Source organism: Centrocercus urophasianus, unplaced genomic scaffold, assembly GCF_019232065.1.
Source record: "Centrocercus urophasianus isolate 14NV4802_14NV808 unplaced genomic scaffold, USGS_Curo_1.0 seq_36, whole genome shotgun sequence".
NCBI classification, from domain to species: domain Eukaryota; kingdom Metazoa; phylum Chordata; class Aves; order Galliformes; family Phasianidae; genus Centrocercus; species Centrocercus urophasianus.
The window spans coordinates 1181759-1204577 of NW_024884933.1; the positions used below are offsets into that span (position 1 = coordinate 1181759).

At 50.3% G+C, this 22819-nt stretch overlaps 1 protein-coding gene across 9 annotated transcripts in view; it reads left to right on the forward strand.

Moving 5' to 3' along the window:
* DISP3 (dispatched RND transporter family member 3) overlaps positions 1-21371 on the forward strand; it is a 116879-nt gene extending 95508 nt beyond the window's left edge. For 8 of the 9 annotated variants that reach the window (XM_042831461.1, XM_042831459.1, XM_042831462.1 and 5 more), the window contains 20 exons: positions 1137-2073; positions 2937-3156; positions 4438-4574; positions 4691-4825; positions 5053-5213; positions 5420-5559; positions 6313-6458; positions 7872-8033; positions 8433-8594; positions 9091-9213; positions 9830-9966; positions 10610-10791; positions 11238-11368; positions 11475-11650; positions 12523-12649; positions 13240-13385; positions 13716-13875; positions 14171-14284; positions 15256-15422; positions 16111-21371. In XM_042831461.1, the coding sequence (XP_042687395.1) occupies positions 1137-2073; positions 2937-3156; positions 4438-4574; positions 4691-4825; positions 5053-5213; positions 5420-5559; positions 6313-6458; positions 7872-8033; positions 8433-8594; positions 9091-9213; positions 9830-9966; positions 10610-10791; positions 11238-11368; positions 11475-11650; positions 12523-12649; positions 13240-13385; positions 13716-13875; positions 14171-14284; positions 15256-15422; positions 16111-16473 (4026 nt within the window). In that variant the 3' untranslated portion in view covers positions 16474-21371. The remainder of the gene's footprint in view (positions 1-1136; positions 2074-2936; positions 3157-4437; positions 4575-4690; positions 4826-5052; positions 5214-5419; positions 5560-6312; positions 6459-7871; positions 8034-8432; positions 8595-9090; positions 9214-9829; positions 9967-10609; positions 10792-11237; positions 11369-11474; positions 11651-12522; positions 12650-13239; positions 13386-13715; positions 13876-14170; positions 14285-15255; positions 15423-16110) is intronic. The other variant, XM_042831458.1, reaches the window with a different exon arrangement.
* The last annotated feature ends 1448 nt before the right edge of the window (positions 21372-22819 follow it).

Genomic DNA, 22819 nt, shown 5'->3' on the forward strand with positions numbered 1-22819 from the left:
CGCAGCTTTCAGAGCGGAGCGACAAATTGAATGTGTTCATCCAGGAGAGGGCTGAGGGCTTTGTAGGAAGGCATGGCACTGTGCAGGCTGTTGTTCTTGGGGACCACCACTGTGCCCTGGAGGTCTTCGGGAACATGGAGATGTGGCACTGAGGGATGTGGTGGGGTGGGTTGTGGTCAGACTTGGTGATCTTAGAGCTCTTTTCTAGTCTTAATGATTGTATGATTTTATAATGGAGCCCAGAACCAGCCAGCTTCCTTCTGGCTGGAAAGAGCAAGGAAAGGCATGAGGGAAGGCTAAGAGTTCAGCAAAGAGAGCACTTCCCAGTTTGAGTCCTTTTCTATCCTGCCCAAGTGCGAGCTATTCCAGGAAGGAGTTTCTTGCTCGCTCCCTGGGGGCTGCGTCTGCTTTTGCAATCTGGATGTTCTGTACCACTTCATTAACAACAGCCAGAAACAGTAGAGGGCTGAGATTTCCCTTGGAGATCCTTGCCTGACCCCAGGGTCGTTCAGCCTTTCCCTTTCCTGCTCTGCTGAATGGGGCTCCGGTAGGGTCACAGACATCTCTGTGGGATCAGTCTGTGCTGATGTCCACGTCTGCAGGCACAAGTTTGTGAGCTTCCTATGTGTGTACAGTGCATGCTTTGTGGGAAATGCAGCTATAAATACCTGGGGGAAAATCTATTGTCTGTTTTAATGAGAAGACATAAAGTCTCCTGTGTTTTCATCTAGTAGCTTGAGCTGTTCCTGAGCATAAGAACCAGATTCTCTAATTAATTAACACACTGTGAAGCCCCTGGCATCACTATGCTGGTGTCCCTGGAGCCACACAGAGCCCCTCAGAGCCCCACAGGGCCCTGTGACTGTTGTTTGAACTCCTCCTGCTCCAGTTCCTCTGTTAAATGAACCATGAGGTGCTCCATGAGCAGCTGCTCTTTTAATGGTTATGATGAATCTGCGTGATCCAAAAGGACTCGTGTGGTATTGTCAAGGGTGCAGGGTTGGGAGAGCCCCAGCTCTGTTGCTGAGACCCTTTGGTGATCCTCTGCACCCACATCTGGGTCTGATAACCCCACAGCTGGGCCTGGTGACCCAATTGCAGGAGCACTGCTGACCACTTTTCTCCCCTTCTCGCAGGTGCTGGACATGGACACAGAGGATGACCCCTTGTTGCAGGACGCCTGGCTGGATGAGGAGGATGAAGAGGTTGCCTTCAGCTCAAGGAAGAGGCGGGAGGGTGCTCTGTTGTGTGGCAAAAGCTCCTGCAGGGTCAGGCCTCTGCGTGTCACGCTGCCAGTCAGTGGCTTCTGGAATATCGTAGGCTGGATATTTACCAACCCATACTGCGCTGGCTTCATCCTTTTCCTGGGCTGTGCCATCCCTGCTGTGCTTGCTGTTGTCATGTTCCTCCACTACCCAGCGCTGGACATTGATATCTCCTACAACGCCTTTGAGATCCGTAACCACGAGTCCTCGCAGCGCTTCGACGCGCTCGCCTTGGCCCTCAAGTCCCAGTTTGGGTCGTGGGGGAGGAACCGCCGTGATCTGGCTGACTTCACCTCCGAAACCCTGCAGAGGCTCATCTTTGAGCAGCTCCAACAGCTGCACCTCAACGCTTCCCACCTGCAGGTCAGCACGCGGGCCAAGCGCAGCGCCCCGCAGGGCAGGACTCGCTCCCTTGAGCCCCGTGCCCACCCACACCCAGGCAACGAGACGTCCCGTGTCACGAGGGGAGCCCCACGCTGGGACTACTCCAACACTTACATCAGTGCCAACACGCAGGCGCACGCGCATTGGCGCATTGAGCTCATCTTTCTGGCCCGGGGGGACTCTGAGAACAACATCTTCACCACAGAGCGCCTGGTTACCATCCATGAGGTTGAACGTAAGATCATGGATCACCCTCGCTTCCGGGAGTTCTGCTGGAAGCCCCACGAAGTTCTGAAGGACCTGCCCTTGGGCTCCTACTCCTACTGTTCCCCTCCCAGCTCCCTCATGACTTACTTCTTTCCCACGGAGAGAGGAGGGAAGATTTACTACGATGGTATGGGACAAGACCTTGCTGATATCCAAGGTGAGCTGAGTGCTGTGGGCCAGGGCTGGTGAGGTCAGGGCATGCGTAGAGTCATGAAATCGTAAAGGTTGAAAAAGACCACTAAGATCATCCAGTACAACCATCAGCCCATCCACACCATGCCTACTAAACCGTGTCACACAGACCCCAGTAGGCAAGCAACAAGGCCAAGTGAAGGGGAATCATACATTGTACAGTTGCCTTCCAGTCCTTCTCTCACGTGAAAAATTGGAAGAATATCAGGCCTTGGACAGACAATAGGGATGAGCTTCCCTGCACTGCGGAACAGAAGAAAGGTCTGTGGGCTGCTCTGCAGCATGAAAGGCAGGTTGTGAGTCACCAGCTGTCTGTAAGGAGAAGAGGAGGAAGGCCCTACCTCCTCCTCCCAGCTCCGTACCTGCAGGATGCTCCTCCAGCAGAGCAGAGGTGGTGAGGAGGTGAATCATAAGAAGGCCGTGGGTGTGATGCGGCTGTGGGATGGAGCATCCATCTGTCTCCCCAGCACAGGATGTAGCTGGTAACTGTCCAGGAGCCATGCTGGGAGCAGGGAAAGGCTGAGCTCCGTCTGCTCCAGCGTGAGTAATAGTTCTGTTACCAGAACAGGAAAGAGCCTGGTTCTGAGTTTTTCTGGCATGAACTCAAGGGACCTTGGGTTCTGGAGGCAGAACTGGCTTGCTCTGGTTTTCATGATGTTCTTAAAGAAATGGAGTCTGTTCCTTATGTCTTAACTCCCTGATCTTTTCTTTCATGTGCAGTTAATCGTATTACCATAGTCAGTGACTACAGTCCCACCTCTCCTTTGTTAGCACTGTGCCTTGCAAAGCTCAGCAGGACCTAACATGAGTGGTGCTTTTCTCCTGCAGGGTCCTTGGAGCTGGCCATGACCCACCCCGAGTTCTACTGGTATGTAGATGAGGGTTTGTCTGCTGAGAACAAGAAGAGCTCCCTGCTGCGGAGCGAGATCCTCTTTGGGGCACCACTGCCCAACTACTACTCAGTGGAGGATCGCTGGGAGGAGCAGCGCCACAAGTTCCAGAACTTTGTCGTCACCTATGTGGCCATGCTGGCCAAGCAGTCCACGAGGTGAGGGTGCGTGCAGGCAGGGAGGAGGCAGTGAAGGATAGAGGCTGAAGAAGAGAATGCTTGCTGTGGCACTAAAGGGGTGGTTGGAGGAAGGAGTAAAAACATCTTCAAAGTTGGGCTCTGGCACAGTGCTGTGAGTGGAAGTGAGGAGCAGAAAACCATTTACACGCTTTCCTTCAGTGCCACTTCCTACTGCAGCAGCATGTCAGGGACATCAGAGATGGTGACAGCAAGGCAAAGATTGAATCTAGTGCCTGCCTTTGTGCTCAGCGTCTGTCTGATGTGGGGTCTGTTTGCTCCCATCTCACAAATTCAATTCCAGCAGAGCTTCTACTCTGTGTTCCTGCTCTAAATTTGGCCTCAGCTGGTGTGATGCAAGGAGTGAAACAGCCCTTAGTCAAGACATCAACCTGTGGGCAAAATCTGTTTCAGGAAATGCAGACATATTTCACCACCTGGTCTGCAGGGATCATGTTGAAGAGAGCTTTGCTCTGTGCTTGTGGAAGAGAAAGAGTAAACCAGAGGTCAAAGAAAAAGGGTAGACCAGTATCCGGAGAGCTGGGGGAAGGCACTGCAGCTTTTCAGTCTCCAGCTCTCTACTGCTCTGAATCTCAATAGTTCCCAGAGTGAAGGGACACTGATCTTCAAAAGCAGAGTGAAATGCTGCCAGCTCTTGTTAGCCCTGAAAGCATCTGCAGTGTTCTCAGCAATGGGCTGGCACTGAGGCTGCAGCCAGTAGAAGCCAAAATGGAATTGGGGCTGAGGCTCAGATTCCCAGTTGTCTCCTATGATGCAGTGCTGTGGTACTCCTGCTTAAATTGTCTTGGATTACTTCCGCTCAGAGTCTGCTTCCAGAAGCAGAGGCTGCTAAATCATATGGTTCCTGATGAGCTCTAACTCTGCCTGCATCCGCTGGTTATTACCTTTGTGCTTAACATAAAAAGCAATGATTAGGATTCTAGATGGAATCAGCTTTGGAAGCTTCAGAAGCTGTTTGCTGACAGCAGGAAGTCTATTAGTACCACAGACCCACCATACTCCGGAAGAATTCTAAAAATATTGGACCTGCTTTTATTTTTCTCCCTTCTTGTGTGTGAATTTCATCTCCAGCAGCAAGCTAGTCCAACCTGCTCTCACTGCTCCGTGCAGTTTATAGAGTTTGTGGGAGCAGTGACGTCATTTGGCCCCGGGGGAGATGATGTGCTTTGTTAAATTCCCTCACTCTGCTCCCTTTGCACTCAACTCTGCCTAATCTTCGTCCTTTCCACCTTCCCACCCTAGCAAAGTCCAGGTGCTGTATGGAGGGACGGATTTGTTTGACTATGAAGTGAGGAGGACATTCAACAATGACATGTTGCTGGCCTTCATCAGCAGTAGCTGCATAGCTGTCCTGGTTTACATCCTTACCTCCTGCTCAGGTAGGCTCAGAGCCCAGTGTGCCCCATCAGTGCCCCAGCAGGGCAGGTGGGAGGTGACTGTTCTCCCTGGGAGTGGCCATCACTGGTGTTTTTTCCATCTTGCTTTCCTCCTGCAGTGTTCCTGTCATTCTTTGGCATCGCCAGTATTGGACTGAGCTGTCTGGTGGCTCTGTTCCTGTACCATGTCGTTTTTGGGATCCAGTACTTGGGCATACTCAATGGTGTGGCTGCCTTTGTCATTGTGGGGATTGGTAAGCATGTTCTTGTTCAGATCTACCTGTGCTGCCTTGGCATAACTTCTGCATGCAGAAGAGAGGAAGGTATTGGAGACAAATGTAGATCAAATTTTCAAGCCTGTTGCCTCCATTATCTGTAAGTGGGGGATCTTCAGATCAGAAGCTCAGGGGAAATGAGGATCTCAGCACGTGTCCCTGTAGCATGAGCAAAGTACCAAACTCTCCCTCCTTTCATTGCCTAGGGGTTGATGATGTCTTTGTGTTCATCAACACCTACCGCCAAGCCACCCACCTCAAAGACCTGCGGCTGCGCATGATCCACACAATCCAGACAGCAGGGAAGGCCACCTTCTTCACTTCCCTGACCACAGCTGCAGCTTATGCTGCCAACATCTTCTCTCAGGTATGCTGCAGTTGTGGGACTGGGGGCTTTCTATTCCTGTCACAGGCCCTAAAAGAGAAGGAAGCTGCCAGGCTCTGACTCAGCTTCGTACCAAGTTTGCTGACTATGACTAAGATCAGCATGAGCTATTTTCAGGTTCCTCCAGATATCTTTTTGTCTCTCTGCATCTCCCTCCCTGATCCCAATTCTCTGTTCTCTTCATGTAGATCCCAGCTGTGCATGACTTTGGACTCTTCATGTCGCTGATTGTGTCCTGCTGCTGGGTGGCTGTGCTCTTTACCATGCCAGCTGCTCTTGGAATATGGACTCTTTATGTGTCCCCACTAGAGAGCTCCTGCCAAACCAGGTGAGCCCTGAGTTTTGCGAGTGGGAAGTTGTTGGGGAGCACATGATCAAGACAGCATGCAAATCCTTACCCAATCCTGTCATTCTCATTCTCCTTGACTTCCCCATTCGCTGATAGTCTCTATAACATAAAAGAAGTTCAACCCTTAAAGATGAGAGCAAAAATTAAAGGATCAGGTCCCACATTCATTTCCCTTGGGGTAAGCACACATGCCACTTCAGGGGCAGACTCAGCAACATCAGTCATTTCTCTTTCTTGAATCTCATGGAGGATGGGAGCCATCTGTGTCCTCAGAGCAGAGCCTCATCCCTGAGCTGTGGATGCACAAGCCCAGCACAGCGGGCAGACCAGAGTTGCTCTTGCCTGTGAGCACAAGCAGTGCATGCAGATTCCTGTTTGGAAGTCAGCACATTTCCCTTCCCTTGCTCTTTAGCAGTGCAGATGACCTGGCCTGATTTAATTCATTAGCAGGGAGATGAACTGCTGAAATTTCCGTCACTCAGCACCCAGCGTGTGTGGCTCAGCTCTGTTTATTCAGCCCTGACTGCTGCTGCTTTGCCATAGCAGCTCAGCCCCTGACCTCTCAGCACTTAGCAATGGAAATAGAACACAGCATTGCCTCTTGTTGCCTTTCCAAGTAATTGGAGCAGGCTGTTGCTGTTTTCCTTCTTGCTGAAGGAGACCAGTGGTAACTGTTTGCAGGGTACCTGACTCAAAGCTCACGCCTTTGCGTCCTTCCCTTTCCCGACCCAGCTGCAGTCAGAAGTGCACCAAGAAGAGTGCTTTGCACCTGGCTGAGGATCTCTTCGTTGCCTCAGAGGGCACCTCCAGAGCAGGCCGAGAGACGCTGCCCTACCTCGATGATGACATCCCACTGCTCAGCGTGGAGGAGGAGCCTGGTACGTGCCTGTTGCGTAGTGCCATCAGGGTGACCACGCTGACCTTTTTGTCCTGGAGCTTTTCTGGATTGTTCCTCAGTTTCCTTACTTTTCAGCAGGAGGTGGTGCTGTCACAGAAGGTTGTAGGGTCTGCATTCTCTTGTGGCTGCAAGCTGCCTTGAGATCTGCAGCAGCTGTGGATGCATGGCTTGCTCACTGCTTTGCTAAACCTCTTGGGTCTAACACGAATTGTATTTTCTGTCTGGAATTACTAATTGCCAAATGGATGTAGCCATGAAACATCTAATCCCTAGCACCAGGACAGCTCACCTTCAAGTAAAGGATATTTTCCCCTCTTCCCTACTGCCCAGAGCATTGCATTTGAGCAGCAGGCAAAGAATGCTATTCTCAGGCATCACCTCCTCAGAGCACCTTCTCTCTATGGCAAGGAAAGGGCAATGACTTGCCTGGACAACACAGGCAATCTGAAAAAAAAAGGCCTAGAAATGCCATATCACTTGTTAGCAGGAGATGTTCCTTCTAGCTCTGATTGAAGATAAAGGTGCTTACAGGATCACGCTCTCTTAAAACTCGTTAGGATCTCTTCCTTTTAAAACCCGTGATGGAAGTGGTGTGGGCAGTGAGCAGCTTTCACACCTAGCAGCAAGCTGGAACTGGAGCCCGTCAGTCCCATGGCAGTGCACAGACCCTCTCCCTGTAGATCTGAACTGTGCTTTGGCTCTGCATGGCAAGAGCTGTCTCCTTAGTATGCCAGGGACACGTGCAATGGTAATGTATGGAAATCACTCCTTCCCTTCTGAGCAAACAGCTGAATGCTTCCCTCCAGGGCCCCTGGGCATCAGGTTACTCATGAAGTAGCAGAGCAGCTTGCTGGTGACCAGGCATGGTTTGTGTGTCAGCTGTGCAGCACAGCAGGCAGTGCTTGACCCCCTTACAGCAAATGAGTGTTGGTCACCTGCAGGGAAGGGGCAGTTCCTCAGGCATCCCTGAGCTGGAGTGGAGGGATCATGCAGGAGCCTGGCTCTGCAGTCAGGCAGAGGTGAGCTGTGTGTAATCAGCTCCAAGATACAGTCAGTAGAACAGGGGGACAAACTCTGCTTGAGCTCACAGAGAGAAGCTCACAGTGTCCCTGTAGCCACATGCACAGTGTTAGTGGGATCTGGCAGAGGAAGAGCAGCCTGAAGCATGGCTTTGGAATGAGCTGTGCATTAGTAGTGTAGCTGTCACGTGGCAGTGACTTGCCAGAGATGTTTCCAATGACATCCTGGGTGAGTCTCTGCCTGTGTCTCATCCCATCACCTTAGCACTGGGTCATACAGCTCATCACAGAAGGAGATGTTGTGAAAGTGAGCAGGAAGCAATGAGAAACATTCATGACACTGACATGTGCCTTTAATTTCTCTCTCTTTCTAGTCTCCCTGGAAATGGGGGATGTTCCCTTGGTATCTGTGATGCCAGAAAATCTGCAGCTGCCTGTGGAGAAGAGCAACCGAGGTCATCTGATAGCTCATCTCCAGGAGCTTCTGGAGCACTGGGTGCTGTGGTCTGCAGTGAAGAGCAGATGGGTGATTGTGGGTAAGGAGGAAAGGAAATTATTCCATCCTCCTGGGTTTTAGAGCGTTTGACAGCATCACAGGCAGTATCTAAGTTGTGATTATTAGTGACAAGAGATTGAGAAAGAAGGCATAATGGATAGTTTCTAACACAGTTGATGAGTGTCACCAGAACAGATAGTCCCTAAGGGAACTGCATGAGGAACTTGGAGACTTCTCCATCCCTCTCCTTTCACTCAGATCTGAAATGGCAGGTCCCCATGGGGTTATCCAAGCACAGGGCTCAATACAAGAAATCTCAGCTGCTGATGTCAGCAGTGCTGTTCCCTTCTCCTCCTTCCTCCATGTCCCTGCTAACGATATCATAAGAGGAAGATTTGTGCAGGGTCTCCCGTGCACTTATCTGGGCTTTTCTTTGCAGGGCTCTTTCTCCTCGTTTTGCTCCTGTCCATTTTCTTTGCCAGTCGCCTCCGCCCAGCTAGCCGTGCTCCAGTCCTGTTCCGGCCAGACACCAACATCCAGGTGCTGCTAGACCTGAAATACAACCTGAGTGCTGAAGGCATCTCCTGCATTACCTGCTCAGGTGAGAGTGCTGATCTCCAGGCTGCAGACCCTAGGCTGGGGGAGCTGGAACATGAAAGAGAAAGCTGTGTTTTTCATGGCTCATTGGATACTGAATGGATCCTGTTGAAGGGAGGTGCATACTCTGAGTAGGATGGTGATGTTGCCTGTAGGAGTTGAGCATACTGAAAAGCTGCTTTAGCAGTTTTTCTGCTAGAGCAAATAGCATTCAAGTTGAGCAAAACCAACTACTTTTACTCATAAGGGTCTCTGCCAGTGACCAGTCTAAGGTCAGTGGCTCTGTGTTCCCTGGTTTGGATTTGATATTCAATAGCAAAGTATCTGATGTGTTGCCTATTCAGCTGAGTAGCATGCACAGTGATCATAGAATCATTAAGGTCGGAAAAGACTACTAAGATAATCTAGTCCAACCATCAATCTATGGCCACCATGCCTACCGTGGTAGGTATCTTGCTGTGTCATTCACCGTTTCCTCCCTGAGTAACCTTGTGGGACAGGTTTGTTTCAGGAAAAGCCCCACAGTTTGCAGAACAACTTCCGAACATCCTTGGAGAAAAAGAAGAGAGGCTCTGGCTCACCCTGGGGAAGTAAAGGGAGCATAACTGACACAGGGCAGCAAGGTAAGCAGGGCATGGGGACAGATTTTTTGGCCACATTTGTTTTAAAAAAAGAAGAAAAAAAATGGTACAACCTCTGAATAACTGATATGGAATAATTTTCTTCTGACACATCCCTGCTGAGCCCTGGCTTGGTGCTGGATGTATAGGGCATCATTACCATGCCCCTTCCCCTCAATACCTACTGTTCTTCAGTACAAGATCTTACAATCCAGGTGGCAGAACAGTCTAGTGACAAATCCCAGTGGTCTGCCTAGTATGAGCACAGGGCTGGGAGCTCAGACCTTTTGCGTCCCTGTCCTGTGTCACAGCCTTGTTGGCAGGCCACGAAGGTAGTAAATTCAGTTTGCTTTGCAGGGGATTTTGAGCATAAAAGAGTTATTGGGCCAGGTCCTGAGCTGACATGAATCAATAAGCCATCAGGAATTACTGCAGCTCAGGATATGTTTGTGAAAGCCTTTGAAAGGTGTGCTGTGCTGCTAGAAGGCAGAGGCTGTGCCTGCTGCCTCAGAGGAGACAACAGACCAGAAGAAAACCTCTTCCACTGCTGCCCACGTCTGTAAGATTTGCTGAATGAGCAGTACCACAAGCCCTTATGCCCTCTCTCTGTTTTCTGCAGATCTGCAGGGGACTGTGTATATCTCCAAGTCCAGAAGCAAAGGAAGGCCAGCCATCTACAGATTCTCTCTCAATGCCAGCATCCCTGCCCCCTGGCAGATGGTGTCACCGGGAGATGGAGAGGTGCCTTCATTCCAGGTGAGTCAGTCCAGGGATGGTGGACCCCTCTATCAAGAGTGCAGCACTCAGGTGAGCACAAGAGCCTCCTGTCACTCCACAGGGCCCTGGGTAGCTCAGGGTGAAGGGGGTTGCAGTAATGGAGCTAGCACAGAGGGCCTTGCTAGAGGGCCTTGCACTGCCCCAGTATTGGTCTGTTGCAGTTGCAGTGTGATTGTCAGCAATGAGAGCAGGAGTGTGGGTGTCTGTGGGGATCAGATGAGTTCTGGCATCATCAGCTGAGCTCAATTTATAGAAACTGTAATGAGACAGCTGCATTCCCACTGCCTCCTTCTGTCCGTGCACAGACAGCTGGTGAGCAGGCAACACTGCTTGTGCACGTGTTGGGCATGGACACCCCCAGCAGAATTCTCTTGCATTTCTCCCTCATCCTGAACAGAGCAGCCACCATCCAGCTCGGGCACAAAGAATGGGGGTGGCAAGGGGTTCCATCACACACACGATGGGAAGGAGGCAGGCTGGGGACTGGCTGGGTTTGTTCCTACAGTGCTCATTCTGTATGGTTGTGCCAGTGCCCTGGGAGGAGGGGAGTGTGTGATGCTAACATATGACAGGCTGCAACCTTGTGGAGTTAAGTGTCTGTTTTCATTAATCCATTGCTTAGGTGTATAGAGTGCCTTTCGGTAACTTCACCAGGAAGCTGACAGCTTGTGTGTCCACAGTAGGGCTGCTTAAGCAGACGAGCCCCAGGAAGTGGATGATGACTACCTTGTCCTGTGATAGCAAGAGAGGCTGGAAGTTCGACTTCAGTTTCTACGTGGCCGCCAAGGAGCAGCAGCGAACACGGTAACCCTCCAAAGCCTACATGGCCAGGCAGCAAACAGTGCACCTGAATGCTTGAAACATGATGCCTCGTGTACAGTGCCAGTCCTGCTCTCAGCTGAACGTCCCTGGCCTTAGGCCTCTTTGCTGCACATATGCCCCACTTTGTCAAGTTATTTTGCAGCCTCGCAACACCACTAACACTTGTCACAGGCTTGCCAGATGCAGGATTGTCACTGTGGACCTCATTGTGTGTCAAAAAGAAGTTGCTGATTTTTGTGTTGCCCTTACCCAGCTGAAGCCTTGGGCTGAGCAGGCAGCACACAGAGCACAATGGCTAGGGATCCAAGTCTCGAGCCGTGCAGTTTTTCCCTTCCCTCTGTCCTTGAGAACGTCTGTTTCCATGTAGTGCTGTGGAGATCATCCATACTACCTGTGCCCTACCATAACAAACTCTTTTTCCTGCGCAGGAAGCTGTATTTTGCCCAATCACACAAGCCTCCTTACCATGGCCGAGTGTGTGTGGCACCTCCTGGTTGTCTCCTCAGCTCCAGCCCAGATGGACCCACCAAAGGCATCCTTTATGTTCCCAGTGACAAAGGTGAGCTAGTGAGGACCCGTTCAGCCATGCCTTGTTGCTGCGATGCTTGAGAGTCAGCTGGGTTTTTGCCTTCAGGTGTAACCTTCCTTTCTTCCACATTTGATAGCAGCACCCAAAGCAAGGCTCTCGGCGACTTCTGGGTTTAATCCTTGCATGAACACGGGCTGCGGGAAGCCAGCAGTGCGACCACTGGTGGACACGGGCGCCATGGTGTTCGTCGTCTTTGGCATCCGAGGGGTGAATCGTACCAAGCACTCGGACAACCACGTCATCGCAGACATGGTACACGAATGCTGAACGGCCAGCTGGGACTGATGAGTGAAGGAAGGGTCTCCCTGGATGGTATTTAGTTATTCCCTGCAGCAGTCAGGACAGATGGAGGTGGCTGGCTGTGATGAGCCAGAAGCACGCTCTGTATAGAACATTCCCAAACAATGGGGATGAAGAAGCCCTTTCCTAAAACTGCTTCAGACTTTTCAGAAAATCCCTTTTGGAGTGCAGTACCTAACCTTCTAATTTTAAGTCTAAATCTGGCTTGCCTGAGAATTTTAGAAGCAAGCCCATCTTGAGCTCGGTGTGGAAATGTCACTGTAAACTCAAGATCCAGGCAACTGATATTTTTCTATAATTGTTTATTTGGTATGAGATTGTAACGTGGAAAAAATACAAAGCACTCTAGAGAAAGTTTCCTAAAAGTTATGTTTTCAGAAGCAGTTCATCCCCCACGTCAGGTACTTTGAAATATTCACAGCCTTTCACTAGCAGAATTATGCTTAGCTGTGGCAGTTGCAGATGCATTTCAGCCTTTTGATCTGGATTCTGTCCTTGTTTCCTCTGGAGGGAACAGCACCACACACAAGCAGTAGAGTGGACAGAAAGCTGGAATTGTGCAGTCTCCTTACTCAGACCACAGTGGTTTGGGGCACGGCCTGGTAGCCGTGTATTCATCAGTTCTTCTGTCACACTGTCTGATATATGTATCTGTAATTTTTTAATGTAGTTTCTGGTGAGGCAAAGATGTGAGGTTTGTTTACTGTAGAAGCTATGGTCTGAATAAGCAGATTGCAAGCTCTGTGCCCAAGTTCTGCCTTGTGCCAGTTGCAGTGTGCATGTCTCACGTGTGGTGCTTCTGTTGTTGTGTCTCCTTGTGAAAGGGCAGCGTTATCTACGATGACAGCTTCGACCTCTTCAAAGAGATTGGCAACCTGTGTCGCCTCTGCAAAGCTATCGCCAGCAACACCGAGCTTGTGAAGCCAGGAGGGGCTCAGTGCCTGCCCTCGGGTACGTGGGGTCCTCGGGAAGACCCTGGGTCCCTGGGTGGACACTGCTTCTCACCTTTCAGTCTGAGGATCGTAGCTCCTAAGGGCTTCTAAACCTTCAGGTCCCAGCTTGATGAAGCGAGGCGAGGAAGCAAACATACCAGTCGGTGATAAATGCAGGCAGTGCAGAGAGCAGAGGTGTTTCTCAGCAGGCAGCTCTTTGAGCTGGCTGCAGCACAGCTTTGGCCCAGGTCACAGCTCCCACCTCCACGAGCCACTCACCCTATGCTTCCATTTGTTGTGCCAGTTTCTTCAAGGATGAGAAATACCCAGCAAGTAGGACAGCAGCGGCAGATGCCTGTTCTGCATCTCTGTTAGCAACAGTGCTGCTTGAGTTGTGATCATGTCCTGTTCTGTGCTGACAACACTGACTGCCCTCTCAAGCTGAGAATTCTGATCCTGAGATCTCTAGTGCTTTTACAAGTCAGAGTTGCAAGGGGAAGCACCTGCTGACAAATGCAGCCTGCAGCTTCCTTGTTTTCTTCCCCTTTGTTCCCATGTGCTCCCTTTCCCTGTCCTGTCCTCCACTCCTTGCTCTTTCTTTCTCTCCAGGTTATAGCATCTCCTCCTTTCTGCAGATGTTGCACCCTGAGTGCAAGAACATCCCTGAGCCGAACCTGCTGCCTGGACAGCTCTCTCACGGGGCAGTGGGAGTGAAGGATGGGAAGGTGCAGTGGATCTCCATGGCATTTGAATCAGTGAGCATCACCATCTATCCTTGGGACACCTTCTTCTTGTGACTTCTAGGGGCTTAGCTCTGTTCTTCTTGCACTAGCTACTTTCATTTGCAGCCATAAATTAGTGCTTGCTGGTGTTTGTGCCTGGTTGCAGACAGTTGCCTGCACTCACATGTTGCTAAGTAGCTGCTTATGCCACCCTTTGCTCTTACCATGAGTTCAGGCAAAGAGCTGGTGGCTTTTTGCCCCTTTAAGTTCTGCCTGCTACTCCAGCTGTTTGTTCTACCTTTACCCTTGCATACACTGCATCAGGGAGCAGGACACAAGTGTAACATGTTCATCTTCTTACAGACAACATACAAAGGGAAATCTTCCTTCCAGACGTATGCTGATTATCTGAAATGGGAGACATTCCTGCAGCAGCAACTCCAGCTCTTCCCAGAGGGTTCTGCTCTCCGTCATGGTTTCCAGACCTGTGAGCACTGGAAGCAGATCTTCATGGAGATTATAGGCAAGTGACTGTCCTTTTTCTCTCCCTGAGGAAGCCAAGCGCTCTGATGTACCTTCACAACACCCTTTGCTCCATTTTATGCCGTGTTGTATCTTCAGTCCCTTAGGACTGTGCACAGTCCTAAGATCTTCTTCCACTCCAAGCAGCACATACTGTCGAAATCCCTAGATAGAGTTCAGGGAAGTAGAGAAAGTGGGGAAATTTGCTTTGCTGCTGGGGAGTCCAGGGATGCAGTTCCCCCTCACCCCGGCTGTCACCATCCCAGGCTCCAGTTAACTGGCTGTTTCTCTTCCAGGAGTGCAGAGTGCCCTGTATGGTCTCATCCTTTCGCTGGTTATTTGTGTGGCTGCAGTGGCAGTGTTCACCACTCACATCCTCCTCCTGCTGCCAGTGCTGCTCAGCATTTTAGGTAAAATTGCTGACCTTGGTGTGCCAGGCCTTCCCTTTCTCTGAGATTGGTGGGTTGTGCCACTGCTGAGTGATGATTCGAACTGAGTTGTTATTACTCTCTGTAAATCCTTTTGGTTTCCTGGACTCAGTCCTGCTTTGCTCAGGTGAACGGGAGAAACTCTCAACAACTGCATAGGAACCTCATTGGGAAAACAGATTTGTGTATCTAATTCCCCATGTGCTTTATCTACACAATCCCTTCTATTTGTTTAAATAAGGGGTTTAGCTACACAAATGCCATCCCTGCTTGTTATGTATAATAATGTGATTAAGTCCCACATGCCCTGAATAGCAATTGCACTGCTTCCCAAGGATCAGCACCATGGCTGCTGTTTCCAAGCAGTGGGAGATTTTAAAAGCTGAATATTTGAGTGTTTTTGTTAGTATTTGAAGCAAATTTCTAAATAGCTCCCTCTCCTTGGCTGGTGATTTGACGATATTATGGACTAAGTGTGTTGCTTAACTTCCCGGTTTCAAAATCAAATCTATCATTTTAAAACCACTTACTCTCCCACACATGACTCACAAACAAACAGCACTCGTGCCTTTAAGAAAACCTTGTGCGTGTGCTCAGGCTGTGAGTAAACTCCAGCAAGCAAAACATAGGGCCCTCTTCCATCTAGTGCACGTATGCACGCTTGCTTGTGTTGAATTCATTAGTCTGGTTGGTATCAGTCTGTTATTTTGCCTGATGTTTCAGTGAGGTGCTTCGCTGTCCCCAGCAGGTCTGAGTGCATTATTGGATGGCGGGAAGGTGAGGGAAGCATTCGCCTTTGTGGGCAGGAGGGAGGACGTAAAGCATTCAGCCTGGCTGGCGTACAGAGCTCAGAGGCATGATCTCAAAATCCCCTGAGACTGAGCTGTAACAGGAAGGCTGAGCAGCACTCCCTGAGTCCCCTGAACTTGTCTAACATGAGCTTCTTCATGCAGGTGTGGTCTGCCTGGTGGTGACCATCATGTACTGGTCTGGCTGGGAAATGGGGGCTGTGGAAGCCATTTCTCTGTCCATCCTCGTTGGCTCTTCTGTCGATTACTGCGTGCACTTGGTGGAGGGCTACCTGCTGGCAGGGGAAAACCTGCCACTGCACCACGCAGAGGTGAGCTCTTTTCCTCCTTAAGCTTTTTTTAGTGCCTTTTGTATCACCCAGCTGTGATGCAGGATGTAAGATGTGCTGGGCAAAATGGAATGCCTCCTGCCATCCTCACAATGTGCTTGGGTAACTTTTCCAGCTGATGTGAGCTGATGTACCTGGAGTCAGTAAAACCCAGCTGAGCATCCAACCTGCATTCTTGTCCCTCTCTCAACAGCCACTGGACACACCTGTGTCCAAAGCAATGCTTTTTCATGCCCCACTAAGGACAGCGAGAGCCTTAGAGTAGCCCTAAACTCATCCTGTAACTTCTGAAAATCAGACTGGCTTGTGACTTGCCCCATCTCGCCCTGCTAACGTCTTTCCCTCTTCGGGAAGATGGGCATCACAAAAGCTTGGGGATCTCTGTTCCCTGGTACAGCATCTGTTTGCAGTCCACCCGCCTGATGTGGCTGAAAGAAGGCACTGGTGGAGGCACAAAATCCAGCACTTAGTCTCTGCTGGATTAAAATCCTCATGGCTATTTGCCTGGTGTATTCAGAGACTGCAGAAACAGTGAGAAGTACACTCACACAGCGTCTGTGTCCCAGACCAGGACTCCGTGAGCTAAGCCACCCTCTCAGAGCATAAAGCATTTCTGCAGCCCTGTGTGCTTTGTCTCCACTCCCTGTGACACTGCTGTCCCTTCCGCCAGGACCCCACAGCCTGCCGCCAGTGGAGGACGATTGAAGCCATCCGTCACGTGGGCGTAGCAATTGTCTCGAGTGCTGTCACCACCGTGATTGCCACCGTCCCGCTCTTCTTCTGCATCATTGCCCCTTTCGCCAAGTTTGGGAAGATCGTGGCCCTCAACACGGCAGTCTCCATCCTGTACACGCTGACTGTGAGCACAGCCCTGCTGAGCATCATGGGGCCCGGCACCTTCACCCGGAGCAGGACTTCCTGCCTCAAGGCTGTGGCAGGGGTGCTTCTCGCTGGCCTGCTGGGTCTGTGCATCTGCCTTGCCCTGCTAAAGGGTGGATTTAAGATCCCTCTCCCTAATGGGACAGCCCTGTAGACCTCACACCGAGAGCCACACGATCTGTCCTCTTGCTCCCTTTTCTTTTTTTCTTTCTTTTTTTTTTAAAGGATATTTTTTGTAAGAAAAAAAAAGAGGAAAAAAAATCCTGTTTTTTCCAGAAGTTTTTCAACTCCAGATGCACTTTATTTTCTAATGGGTTTTGCTCTAAACTTGTATTTATTTCAGAAGTGATGGATGGATGACGGACAGTGAGGGCTGCCCAGGGAATTCCTCAGCCCATGAGTAGGAGGGGAGAAGGTGCTCTTCTCTCAATTTTATTTCTGCTTTTCTTTTTTTAAATGAACAGAGCTTTCTGGAACCACAAAGGTAAAGAAGTCAGGTAGGCCGTCTGACCCCTTTCAAACTGCTTCCTTTCTGTCCTTGCCATGGCCAGGGTCAGCATTGTGACGATGGCTTTAGAGGTGATGTCCTGTCCCATAACAGGGCTGTGCATCAACACCTGAGCCTTGCAAATGGCAGTGAGGCCTGGGGAATAGCATTGCTTTGCTATGCCCTGTGCTCAGCTGCAAACTCACTGCACAGGATGCATTTCCCAGCTAGCTCTTACCGGGGTGGTTGTGAAATTAAAATGAGAGATTTTGGGGCAGCACCACCTGCTGGGACCTGCTTTCATTGTTAGTGGGGAATGCGAGGACACGTGGCTCTATCTTTCATAAAGGACGCCGGTCCTCTCCCTGGGATCCCTTGTGTCTCTGAACAGTCATCAGAACACTGTTGGTGCCTACAGGGCCCTGTCCTCCTCTCCTTCTTGCCAAGGTAGCAGTGGTGTCCTGTCCCAGCTCCCGCTCTGTTTGTGACTTCACCAATCTACCTCTGCTCTTCATGGCAGAGAGAGAACTGAAGGCCTTCAGCTCTGTACAAAGGTTTTTGCTCCAGGACCTGGCATCCAGCACTTAGCCTGAGGATAAACTAACCCCTGTAGCAAGGTAGAGCCCATAGCTGGCAGCATGCATGGATAAACAGTGGGGCATTCTCTGTGGCAGCTCAGAGACCCTGCTGTGCAGACATGAAGGCAGCAGAGCTTCAGCCTGAGGCTGCTGCCTGCTCAAAGCAGATGGTTTATATTAAAGTAAAATGAAATTGCAAACTGGTGCCATTAACAAGTACATTTTAAGCATCACTGATTCCATCATATTCTTAAAATTGAAATAACTAAGTGTGTGCATTGATATGCAGCACATCTGGTCCTTGGCAGAAGGGGAGGGGTCAGGCCCACTGGGAGATGCATTAAACATTATTTACAGGGATGCCAACAGACAGAGGTGGCTGGAAAGCAGCCCGACTCCTCATTTGTTTGCAGATACCATGTCCCCAATGGCTTTGCGTTCTCTGTCTGGATTGACCCCCTTTTTAAAATGGAAATGCCAGGAAGCTGGCCCCTGGTGCCAGCCACGTTCTGGGGACTGTGCTGCTGAGACAGACCAGCAGCTGCTGCTGCTTGGCTCACTATATCCCTGGTTTCATCCCTGCCAGTCTCTTACATCTTCACATCATGTTGTTCCTCTGAAACAGGATCAAACATTTGTTCCTAAACTAGGTTCCTCAAGGCATCAGCTGGAGAGAAGGGATTGAGGACAGGAGTCTCCTTGGGCTTTGTTGATGCCAGGAGAAATCTAGAGCAATCCATGAGGGTGGTGAAAGCATGAGCAAACAGGACCTGGTTTTCTTCCTCACCATCACCATGGCACAGCTGAGTTACCCTTTTCTGCAGGATTTACTGTTCCTTGACCCCTGTCTCTGCTCTGCCCAGCTCCTACAGGATGAACCCTGATGAATAAATGGTTCTGGGAAGGATTTTCAACCTTCCTAAACCCGTGGTTCTTTGAGAGCTGCTATGCAAGGCTCAGCCTCACTGATCTGCAAGCCCTGCTTTCCCTGATGTCTGATCTCCAGATTTAATTACTAATGGTGCCCTGCGCACTTGTAAATGGCAGCAAGCACAGAGGGCAGCATGCTGATGACATACAGCGATCTACATGGGTGTTGTGGGGCAGAGTGCAGGAGCCCTGGTGCTGCTGCCAAGGATGCTCTGACTGGAAGGCTTGACCCATATTCACCTATTGCTTCAACCTTCTTGGAGTGATTAAAGCTGATGGTTATTTCCAGGTCACCAGACAAGAGAGGAAGGTGCTGAGTTAAGCCTTGCAGCATGTCCCTTCTGTGAGCATGGAGAAGCACTGAAAGATCTTTAAGGCGAGGCATAGATCTGCTTTAATCCTGCAAAACTTAACGCGCATTCATGCCCCAGGTATCCCACAGTTTTACTCACTATAAAGAGGCTAATATAAGCTCCTCACTTCCAGAGTGATGCTGGGCACACCATGCTGGGACCAGTCCCTCAGCCATTCTCAGAAAGCAAAGATTAGTTTCAAAGTAGTGGAAAAGCTTTTGTGCCTCTGGGTTCTGATTTAGCAGTGTCTGATCTCAGACAAAAATAACAGCATTCTTAGCACCCAACAGGTTCTGTCCCATTTTCTGGAGCAGGAAGGGGGAAGGACAGACTGCCAATCTTTCTCATCCTCTCTGGCTAGTCAGAGCAGCAGGGCAGGCTGATATGAGCAGGAACATCACCTTCTCCATGTTTGCCCAAGTGGCTCTGGGAACACGCTAGAAAAGCAATGGCTGGAGTGATTCAGGAAGGAAAAAAAAAGACTAAGGTAAGTATAGCAGATGATTTGCAAAGGCATACTGAGGAGATGGTGTCCCTCCAGCAGGAAGCTGAGGCAGAGTTAGGATTTGGAGCTCACTCCAAGTTATAGTAGAAGAGCCAGGAGATGATCCCAGATTATGCTTTCCAGTGCAGGTGCCCGCTGGACATTGATAAGCCGAAAATTTGATGGTCACAACACTTGGGTTTTAGATGTACAATCACAGAATGTCCTGCAGAGTGTTGCAGAGTGAAGGAGAAACAGAAGTGGAGCCCAGCCTTCCGCAGCATACTTGCAACACTGTCTTGGTGGAGACAGTAAATCAGTGGCAGATGCATACATCCATCTCCCTGGCATTAGAAAATATTCATAAAATTATAGGGGTAAGAAAATGGATGGGTTTATCTGAGCAAGCATGAAGGTGGGGCTGACAGCCCTGCTGGGAATCAGTGCTCTGAGGCAGATGCTTGTAGCAATAAAAAGCAAAGGCTCACCTGTCTAGCGCTGTTCAGGAGCAGATGCTTGCCCTAAATTAATTCCTCCCAAATCTCTACCCATCTTCTTTCTCTGATGCCCAGAGCATCTCTTGGGCCCTGTCACCTTGCTGTGCAAGGTTCCGCCTTCTCAGTGGTACCTCCTTTGCCTAAGATGCTCACAGATGCCGAACTAAGGCATGCTGGAGACTTTCTCAGAATTTCTCAGGCAGGGGAAGCTAAGGTGCTAAAATTCTTCATATTAAGCTGCCAGTTTCAGTGTTCTTAAATAGTTGAACACATTGTCATGGAAATATTTCATCCTAGCTTTACTTGCGAGAGAACGCACTGTTTTTCCATTTCAGAACAATCTTACTGCTGCAGTGAAAAAGAAACACACACGGGTTCTCAGTTACAGCACACTGCAATTAAATATTTGTTATCTGCCCATCCTCTTTTTTTTTTTTTTTTTTTTTTTGGTAAGTTCTGTTTTGAAGGATACCTTCTGAGAAGTTAACGTTTCAGGATGGAAACTGTAATCTCTTAGAGCTGATCATCTGATCATCTAGAGCTGATCCTGTCCTGACAAGAAGCCCTCAGTAGTTACAGGAGGGCATTGATTCCTGTTTGCCAAAGCAGAGATATGTACAGAGCTGCTGCCTTTAGAATTGCTGCTGCGTGAGTTCAAGGTTCCCCACAGACAATGGTGAGAATAGGACTCACAACAGCTTTGGAGCAAAGAGGAACAGAGCTGATGTGCTTTGCAAAGATCAGTGTCAGAGGAAGAAATAGACTCAGGTCTCCTCACTCCATTTCTTTGCTTTTGTTGCAGTAGTTCTTGAGGCGCTGGGTTCATGCAGGGCCTGTACAGGCAATGGAGTCATCAGGGCTGGCCACCAATCTTGGCAGTTTCAAAGGCTGCAAATACTGGAAAGGGATCAGTGACTGTGCTGGGCTGTGGTCTGTCCCAAGCAAAGCCAGCCTGGAAATTATCCCCAAGGAGAAGGATATATGGCGTGCTTACAGAGCTGTTTGCACACTGTTTTGGCAATCTAGCTGCAGGGGTCTCCTGAGACCCCCTGAGACCCCTGACTTTGTCACCACTGGAACAAACTGGGATGTTGCTTTTATGTCACAGCACCTCATTTTGGCTCGTGCTGCACTGAATTTTCTTACCAGAGTGGCTTTCCCTCTTGGAAAATTATGAAAGGCCACGTAAATGTGTGCACACTGTCCAGCAGGAAAACTGTGCTGATTGATTTGCAGCCAGGCAGGGCAAGTCTCTTAGTAATTAGCAAAATCACTCCTCACCCCGGATAGCATGCAAGTCACAGTTCACAGGTTATCCTGTTTCAAAGCCCTTTACCAACTCCTCTTCCTCAGCTTCACACCCAGGTCCTGGAATTGGAAACTCTCACAGCACCCATTCATCAGAATGGAGGTGTGGGATGCGTCCTCCTCTTGGGGACAACAGGGGGGGTGATAGGAGGACTGGAGGCAGAGCAGCAGGCAAGAAGGTTTGCAGGGAAGAGAGCAAAGAAGAGGGATGATGGGGGGAGAGGGGGCACGAGCACCTCGAAGTGCTGCCGCTTCGCCACGTGCCTGCAGACCTTCGCATCGGTTCTCAGAGCGATGTAGCACAATTCGCAGTGTAACGTCCGCGTGTTACTTTTTGTAAGTCGTCTCCTACTCTCCCTATTTTCAATGTTCCTTGATTTTTGGAGACTGTTGTAAATAAAAGATTTTGACACTGGCTCGTTTGGCTCCCTCACACCACACCACGTTACAGGTAGGGCCAGGCGATGCTCCAGCTTCACACAGGGCTGGAGGAGGACTGGCTCAGGTGAGGGCTTCATCCATGTTTTCTGGGGCTCTTCTACTCCTTTGTTCCACACAGTGCTGCTGCCAGCACATGGAGATTGTTCCCCCTCGAGAATGGGATTCAGCAGCTCCTGTAGCACTGCAGTTCCCCAATGCCCGGCATGGACTGTGAGGGTGTCCTATGGGGATGGTCAGTGTGGAGGAGGCTCAGCAGTGACCTCAACACTACAACTCCAGAAAGGAGGTTGCGGTGAAGCGCAGTTGGTCTCCACTCCCAGTGATAGGTCCAGAGCTAATGGCTTCAAGTTGCACTAGGGGAGCTTCAGGATGGATAGTAGAAACAATTCGTTCTCAGGAGCGGTGAAGCAGCGGAGCGGGCTGCCCAGGGAGCCGATGAGCTCAGCGCCCCCGGCCGCGCTGTAGTGCTTAAAGATGTGGCGCTGAGGGGTGGCCGTTACTGCCGCCAGGGGGCGGGAAAAGCGGGGACGCAGCGCTGAGGGGAGGCGTGACGGGACTGAGGGCTCCGCTCCCGCCTGACGCGGCCGGCGGCGCTCGGCCCTTGCCAACGTTTTGTCACAAGAGCGCCTCAGTGGCGTCAGCAGAGCTGCGGCCCGCGGTGCTCCTCTGTGCATTCGGCTTTGATCTTCTTCCCCTCAAGGTCTGAGCGTGAGGTGAGGCAGTGCCAGGCTCCCGTTTGTTGCAAGAGGTGAAGCGAACCCAGAGCAGTAGGTGTGCGGTGTCTTGTGTTTCCAAGAGCTGGCCCACCCTATTTCTTATGTATATTTTTTCCCCTCAAGTCAAACATTGCCCCAAGAGCTCAGCACGAAAGCATGCCTCATAGCATGCAGCGAGATGAAAGGCCAGAGGGCTCAGCAGCCCCTCTGTAGGTTTTTTGGGAGGAGAAAAGCAAAATCTTAGGGTTGGGGTTGGAGAAGGCTGCCAAAGATCTGGGTTTCAAACCCAAATCTGAAGCACAGAAGCCGCTCTGCGAGGTGGAGGTGTGTGCACTTCAGGCTGAAAGGCAGCAGCTGGGGAACTGCACCATAAACAACTGCTCACAATGGGATGGGTTAAACTACAGATGGTTTGGGCAGACAGTAGAAATGGCCTCTGCCTTCTAAGTGAAAGGCTGATTCTGGGAGATGCGATTATGAAGTAATAGTAAGGGTTGCTAAGTGGTAAAGAAGGCCTGGAGGAGGTATGGGTACCGCTACACCTGTGATTTTGAGTAGCCAAGAGGGGATGTGGTGGTTGTGAAGGTTGTGGTGCCTGTAGTGGCCCTACAGCACGTAGGCAGGGAGCTGAGTCATGTCTTCTTCCATATCTGTCTGGCAGCCTCAAAGCACCCAGAGCAGAAGTAGGTGCGAGGGCATCCCATCA